Here is an 8,466-nt window from a genome sequence, read left to right as displayed (position 1 = left end):
CTTTGCGTTCACCAAGGAGGTAACCGAGGCGGTACAGCCGACCAAGGTTAAGAATGTTTTGGTTGGTACCTATGATGGTACCACCAATCCCGAAGATCACCTCATGGCCTACACCAACCTCATGTACCTACAGGGATTGGATGATGCCACTTGGTGCAGATGTTTCCCGGCTACCTTGAAGGGTATTGCACAATAATGATTTGACAACTTGCCAGCCGGATGTATTGACAGCTTCAAGAGGCTTGCCTTCTTGTTTGCTTCCAATTTCTCAATGAACATCTCTGCCAAGAAAACAAGTCTCGACTTGAGCACCATCCGAAAGGGAGAGAGAGAAGGGCTCCACTTCTACGTCAGGCGGTTTAATCTGGTGAGAATCCAGATTCAAGGATTATCTGACGAGGTTGCATACATAGACTTCTTCAAGGGTCTGAAAGATGGGTCATCCTTTAAGTTCAACCTTGTTAGAAAGAGAGTCTTCATTCTCCAGGATGCATTGATAGAGGCGGAAGCCTATATACAGGCGACCGACCTTTGTTCGCCCATCAATCAGTCAGACTCCAAAAAGTCTGACAAACAAAAGGAGAGTCGGCTTGCTCAGCCGGCTCCCAAAGTTGAAGGGAGCAAGAAAAGAAAAAATCTAGGCGGTTGACGCTTATAGCAGTCACATAGAAGAAAAAGAAAGAGTTTAAACCGTACGTCCCCAAGTACGACTTAAACAAGGACTGCTACTCCATCCTCATGGAGATCGAAGACCAAGTGACCTTTGAGAAGCCTGCTGCTATGAAAGGTTCTACCAAGAATCAAAACAAAAAAAAAGTATTGTTATTTCCATGAGGACATTGGCCACGACACCAACGACTACTATAGCCTCAAGCGGCTGTTAGGCCATTTGGCTGATCAGGGGGTGTTTAAATCCTACATCCTCAAGTCCAAGGTTACCTTGAATAAAAACTCAGGGTAGTCATCCAAAAAGGCTTCCTAGCCTACTAGTAGTTCGGACACTGACAAAGAGTCGATCTACACCATAGCAGACGGTTTTTCCGGAGGGGCCCTTACCATACGAGGCACTAAGGACCACCTGAGGAAGATGGATGTCAACTCTGTTGACGAGGGTCAGGCGTCAAACAGCACATTCCTTGAGGTCGTCATCACTAAGAAGGACCGGGGCAAAGTCTGCCGGCCATATGATGACCCTGTGGTTATTGAGTTCAAGGTGGCCAACCAACTAGTTGGCCGGATCCTGATAGATACTGGCAGATCGTCTGACATCATCAGCTACAAGTGCTTTTCTAGGTTGAAGTACAAGCTCGACAACATACGGAATGTCTCTCACACCTTAGTTGATTTGTGGGGTGGAGTTGTGCACCCAGTTGGACGGATAGATCTACCTATCCGGCTGGGGGAGAAGGGAAAGATATGCCACATGGTCGTCCGGTTCTTGGTCATTGAAGAGCTGACTGCCTACAACCTCATCTTGGGTCGTCTAACTCTGAACGAGTCCAAGACCGTCGTAATCCCTTCCCTTATGCTGATGAAGTTTGAAAGGGATGATGGTTTTGTTGGCTCCCTAAATAGGGATCAGAAGACAACTAGAGAGTACTATCTCTCAGATGTCTAGCCCACGACGGCAGCAACCGACCAGGGGGAGGAGCTAATAGACCTTAACGATGTCAAGGATCCCAATCCCACCCCACTAGTAGCCGAAAAAAAGAGGAAAGCTGATCAGCTGGTGGCAGTGAAGAAGGAAAAGCAATAGCAATCATTAATCGGGGAACGGTCAGATGAACTCCGTCCCCAGCCGGCTCGTGAGCACATTGATATTCTTTTGTATGACAGCCATCCAGAGCGAACTGTTAAGGTGGGGACGGTTGCTTTTGCAAAGTTGGGTGCAAACTTGCACCACCTGCTGAAGGAATTCAAAGACATCTTTGCCTTTGAAGTGGAGGAGATGCCAAGCATCAGCCTGGATCTTGCTGTCCACAAACTCGTAGTGGATCCAAAAAAGAAGCCTATCAGGCAAAAGAAAAGAAATTACGGCGAGGAAAGAAGTTAGGTGACAGCTGCCGAAGTTAAAAAGTTGTTAGACGCTGGGTTCATTCGGCCGTGTAACTTCCCTGACAGTGTTGCGAATGTAATACTTGTAAAGAAACCGAATGGTACCTGGCGCATGTGTGTTGATTACACTCACTTGAACAAGGCATGTCCAAAGGACATTTACCCGCTTACAAAGATCGGCAGCCTGGTCGACTCTACAGCCGGGCATGCCTTGATGAGCTTCATGGACGCCTACTCAGACTTTGATCAGATTCCCCTGTGGAAAAAAGATCAAGAAAAGACGGCATTCATCACTGATCAGGGGTTATTCTGTTATACTGTGATGCCGTTTGGCTTGAAGAATGCGCCTAATACTTTCAACAAATGATTAATACAATCTTCATTAACCAGATTAGGTGGAATGCAGAGGCGTACATTAATGACATGATAGTCAAATCCAAGCTACAGGCGACCACCTTGCTGACCTCCGAGAAACCTTCACCACACTCAGGCGGCACAAGGTCATGCTCAATCCCAAGAAGTGTGTATTTGGTGTTGAGTTTGGGAAGTTTCTCGGATTTTTAATTGATCAAAGGGGGATAGAGGCCAACCCAAATAAGATATAGGCGGTAATTGACATGAAGTCACCCCGCACTATCAAAAAAGTACAATAGCTAATAGGTTGTCTAGCGGCATTGGGGAGATTCCTCAGCCGGTCAGGTGACAAGTGCCTCTATTTCTTCCAAGCGATCAGAAAGAAGACAAGGTTTGAATAGGGGGATGATGCTTAGGTGGCCTTTCAGAAATTGAAAGAACATCTACACTCTTTGACAAGGCTTGTTAGCCCTATGCCCAAAGAGACGCTTTACATGTACTTAGCCATTTCAAATCATGCCCTTAGTGCTGTTCTCCTTCCTGAGAGAGATGATAATCAGCTCCCGGTCTTTTTCATTAGCCATGTTCTTCGAAATGCTGAACTATGGTACCCAATGGTTGAAAATTTTGGCCTTGCTTTTTTCATGGCTGTCAAGAAGTTGAAATCTTACTTCCTGGCAGATCTGGTTGTGGTCTATATGGACCAACCTCTCAAGCGGCCAATGACAACCTTGGATTCATCCAGTAGAATGCTCAAATGGGCTATTGAAATACAAAGTTTTGAAATCACTTTCGAACCAAGAAAGGCAGTGAAGGGTCTGGTGTTTGCCGACTTCATTGTCGAAATGGTAAGGCCGGCTGCGCCGGAAAATCTTGATCAGGTTTTGAAAGTGTATGTAGACGGGAGCTCTACCATGAACGGCAGTGGTGCATGCAAGAGTTATATGTTAGTCTCCTGAAGGGGACAAGTATGAGTATGCACTACGGTTCAAGTTTTAGGACTCAAATATTGAGGCAGAGTACGAAGCCCTGCTAGCCGGCATCCGCATGTGCAAGTTGGCAGGGGCAACAAAAATTAACGCCTGCTCTGATTCACAGTTGGTCGTTAGCTAATACCATCGTGACTATGAGGCCACCTATCCGGCTACGATAAAATACCTTCAGGCGGTCAAAACTGAAGCCAAGACACTTGAAGAGTTTCAACTGAGTCAACTGCCCAGGTCTGAGAACAATCAGGCAGATGCTCTGTCTAAGTTGGCATCATCCACCTCTTGTGATACGCCTCGGTCAGTCTTCTGGAAAGTGATGGAAAAACAAAGTATTGTTGAGGAAGAGCCCATTTGAGTACTTGACCGAAGCTTAACCTGGATGGATGGCATCCGGGCCTATCTACTAGACAGCACCTTGCTGGATACATATCCAAAAATGGTCGCAATGAAAAAACGTGCGGCCAACTTTGAAATAAAAAACGGAGTGCTCTTCAAAAAGGGCTTTTGACGTAGGGAAAATGTAGGTCGTTATCTAATCTTCCCTAGAGCCAAACTAATTGATAAACACTTAACAAACCATACGAGTATAGAGGTAAGTCAAGGGTCAAACCCAAAGGAACGGTAATGTTCAAGCACTCTCAATTATGAGCCTAAGCTAGGTCGAAGTCGAAGGTGAAGAAGGAATACTAACAACTAACAAACTAACAATCAAACAAATAAAACACTAGGAATGGGGATCAACAAGTAATCATGACAATTGCAACAACTTGGGAAGATCATGCCAATCAAACGTTGTGAAGACTAATGATAAGAGCTATCAATTGGAATCAAAGAGCTATCTCCTAATCGTTAAGCTAGGGTTCACTATGAATAACAAACTAAGAGAATCACAATCCAAACCAATCGATAATTGCAATTCCTAAATCAATTGGTCGTGTCATTAGCAATTACAATGCAATCTAGCATAATTCTCAAGGCCTAATCGAATTACACACATGCAAACCTTCATTAATCACTTTAATCTCAACAATCAATCACACAATTCCCAAATTAATCACAATTAATCAATCATACAAGTTTCACCCAATTCCTAGCCAAACAACTACTCAAGAATCATAATCTATCAACAAACAACTAAAGAAATCAAGAATCTACAAAATATCAAGAACAATTACACTAATCAAGAATAAAACATCAAAATCAAACCAAACAAACATGAAATTAAACAAAGCAATAAAGAGGAGAGAGAGTGAGAAATCCTCATTGATTGATAATGGAGATTTTCAATACAATTGTCATCTTGAATCTTCAATCTCTCAAATAACCATTAAAATCCCTCAGTTCTCTCTCTAAAACTACTCCTAAACTATCCTTAAAACTAGAGAGAGAAGCTCTTAATCTAAGCTAACATATGAGAGAGAAATTCTAAGCTAGTCTAAAGTTGTTCAAAAAATAGAAAGGCCTCATGTATATATAGCAAAGAAAAACAAAAGGGACGGAGAGCCACGGTGCGCACGACAAGAGGGTGTGTGCGCGCGCACCAACCTATGGTGTATTTATTGCTTTAAGTACAGATGACCCTCAAAGGGAATGCCGCCTGTGTAATGTGCAGGCGGTCAACTTTAACAAATGAAAAAGCTAAGAACCTTAGCGGCTGTTTGATCTCTTTAAGACGATAAAATGAGGCAAATGGTCGGATGATATCAAATATTCAATATGTCTGCTCCAACACGAGTGTGGCGTCTGGCGACGCCCATTCGGGTGAATTTTTCGCAAAGAGCATATCCCATTTGGGTGGCACATTGCTCTATAAATATATACAGACGGCCTAAATTGATTGGCCTAATTGGCCAACTCATAGCCGTCTGGCTTGGAAAGTCTAAAGTGAAACTGGTAAGCCCTGAGAAACCATTGGACAATATGCAAACGACATGCAAATAATATTTCACTTTGGAACTAAACAACGCTATAAGTCTGCCTGTCATTGCTTTAGGGCAATACAGGCAAACAAAAAGCAGATCTTGTTATTTAGTCCGCCTGTTCCATTGGGGCAGAGAAGGCCAATATAGAAATTTATGTTAAGTTCAAACTTAACCCATAAGAGCCATTTGGTAAAGTAAAAATGGTCTATGACTGCCTGTTTCCATCTCCGACTGCTTGATGGCCGGCTGCACGCTTGGTTTGGGGCAATCACCATAGTGATTGATTGACTTAGAAATTAGTCATACTCTAAAGTATCAAAAATTTCCAAGCCAATCAACCCACTCTTAGACCCAAACGCACAACCATCCTAGGGCAAAAACACCCGATATACCACATTCATAAAACAGATACAATTAAAAAAAACACAACTGATAAAACCAACTTAATGGCCGGATGATTCATATTAAAAGGACTAATCCCATGGTCAGCCAAAATTAATTGTTAACTGATTACACAACCGGAAGAAATAAGTAAATTGTTGTAGAAACCTGACTCCACAGTCGGTAAAGAGACATGAGATACACAACACGCAAGCCGGAAAAGTATTTGAAAGGTCATTCGGCCGCAGGAACTTAAATTTAATCAACTTAAGGGGAGGACTCTACTTCATTCCCATCCGGTGTTTCACTAGCATTGGCCAGATGGTCTTCATTGTGCTCATGGTCCTCATTTCCCTCATCCTCCTCCATGACCTCAATCTCGCTGTCATTAGCCCTCTGCTCCGCCTGGTGCTGCTCATCGTCTAATGCATTGGTTGCTTGCTCAAAACGATACTCCTAGATGGAGTAGTCGTCCTTGGGGAATAGAGCCTTCTAATTCATCTTCATCCGGGTGACGTAGTCGGCCTCATTCTCCTCAATTAGCTGTCGCTTCTCCTCTTCGGCTCGGGCTGCGTACTTGACTCTAAGCTACTCCTCCTGGTTGGCAAGCTTTTTGCAGATTCTTATTCTGGCGGCGGAGGCTGTCTGTGCCCCTGCCTACATCTTGTAGCTTGCCAAGCTCAGTCCGAGCCGTCTTCAGCTTGCCCTCAAGCTCAGTCACCCTCTTATAGGCTGCCTCCAAATCTTCTTTGACTTCCAAGTTTGCAGTCGCCTGTGAATACAAGATATCCTGAATTAGTGCCTTAGTTTTATTAATATCAAACAGCGCCTGGTTAAGATTGGAAGCGGCCCTTTGGTTGGCAGCCCTTACCTCTTTCTGTTTATCATTGAATGGCTTTTTAAGCCCATTCACCCTCAGCATGGCCTACGTCCGACCAAAGGAAGGCTGTTAATATGCAGACGGCTAGCAAGACTTGCCGACTCCCCTAATGGAGTCCCATTGCTCAGTAGAGAGAACCCTAAGCATGTTCTTAGCGAACTACTGCACATCCGATGTTTGAACAGCATCTGCACATTCAACATTTGGTGAGAGGTTGGCATAGCCTCGGCCAATAGACCAGCTGACTTTAGAGTGGTTTTGTGACTAGGTATAATTCTTAACCCTGCAAGGGTAAGGCAAAGGGTTAAAGGCGGTGATACCTGGGATCTCAACTATTAGATCCTGGGCACGCTTGTCCTTGTGCTTGCCAGTGATAAGACCTCCTAGGTCAACTGAGACTCCAGTAATCTTCGATGCCTTTGATGCCTCCGCTTGCTTCAGAGCATCCATAGCAGCCGGCGACTTGCCGCCAGTAAAGGGGTGAGAGTCAGACCTTCTTGCTAATTGCTTCTATGCAGTCGAATTCTTTTGCCTGGAGGGCGTTTGCTCCTCCCCAGTAATTGGCCTCTTGGGGGGCCTCTCGTGAAAGGAATGGTGTCCTTTGAACTAGTGTATTATTTCGATAGAGGGTTTGGAGCTATTAGAAAGCTAATTATTCAGTAAGTTCAAGTGATCGGAATGCCTAGGTGGAGGCCGCTTCCGATCAGTAATATTAATGTATAATTAATATTACAGCTTAATCTTGATTGAACCCTTCGGGTCACAGCCAAGCAACTAACGGTCCAACACGGCGAATTAATTCGAAAGGAATTAATGAGTCACACGAGTATTGTGAACAAAGACGTCGGATTTCGAGCTTAGAGCGTCGGAACCGAATCTTAAAAGTCGAGCCAAAATTTAGGAATTGGCGAGACGGGAAAATGCTTCAAGTAATAAGAAAAAACCCTAGCCGCGCGAAAGGCTAGGGAAGCGTGCCAAATAGAAGTGCGCCACGTGGCAGCGCCATGTGGCAGCACACGTTGGCAGCCACCAAATGGCAGCGCGCCACATTGGCAGTGCCATGTGGCAAGGGCCGCGGACCCGGGTGATGGGTCATGGACGCGGGCCGAAAGGTGACGGCCTAACCGAACCCATTTTGGCGCTCAAGGTTGGTTGCCACATGGTTAGCTCACAATGGATGTGAGTTGCCTTGGGGAGCAAGTGAGGAAGTGGTCCTCACCTAACCATGTGACACTTGTTACTTAGTTATTCCTTTGTTTATTTAACTAGGAATTGAATTTAACATTCTTTCCATGTGGGATCTTTTTGTGAAAAAGTCCCACATTGAAAGATGAGAGAAATTCACAAGAAAGCACTCCTTATAAATAGCCAAGGCATACCTTGGGATTGTTCACTTGAGTAAGAGCTCAATAAGGCATCTCCACTTGAGAGAACCTTTAAGCTCATTAATTACTCGAGTAGTGTTTTAGTCCGACTTGGCTAACCTCCAAGTAAGAGACCGGTCGGGGTCGTGTTGTGGGTGGTGTTTAGGGTAAAAATACACCCCAACACGTGGTCCAATCTGTTGAGTAATTAGGTTTTGATGATTATAAACTAATGATGATTATCTATCTAACATGTTTGTTTAGTTGTGCATAGAAAGAACAAGTTATGCTTGGAACAAGGTACAAGGAACCTGGGTAATGACAGGTATATATGTAAGGAACTTGAGTAATATATGATAAGCAATATAAGGAACAAGCGCAATAATGAGAGATGGTTGATGAGCATGATGATGGCGAAGGATTCATGAAGGTAACTATGTAAATAGATGTTTACATATGTTAGCTTCACGAGGTAAGTATCCTATGCATATATAGGTCATGTATGTGTAGGAGTCTTTTAA

The 8,466-nt window shown here is 44.1% G+C and overlaps 1 protein-coding gene across 1 annotated transcript; it reads left to right on the top strand.

The window, feature by feature from the left end:
• The first annotated feature begins 1,087 nt into the window (after positions 1-1,087).
• On the top strand, positions 1,088-1,618 carry LOC145571125 (uncharacterized). Its single transcript, XM_081630207.1, has one exon. The coding sequence runs from the start codon at positions 1,088-1,090 to the stop codon at positions 1,616-1,618; it is 531 nt and encodes a 176-aa protein (XP_081486333.1).
• Positions 1,619-8,466: the final 6,848 nt, after the last annotated feature.

The sequence above is a fragment of the Chenopodium album genome, chromosome 12 (assembly GCF_948465745.1).
Source record: "Chenopodium album chromosome 12, dcCheAlbu1.1, whole genome shotgun sequence".
Taxonomy (NCBI): domain Eukaryota; kingdom Viridiplantae; phylum Streptophyta; class Magnoliopsida; order Caryophyllales; family Amaranthaceae; genus Chenopodium; species Chenopodium album.
This window is presented reverse-complemented; position numbering and strand designations above follow the sequence as displayed.

Bases quoted from the DNA above. Each gene is read 5' to 3' on its own strand.
- LOC145571125 (XM_081630207.1), top strand. From the start codon at position 1,088: ATGGATGTCAACTCTGTTGACGAGGGTCAGGCGTCAAACAGCACATTC.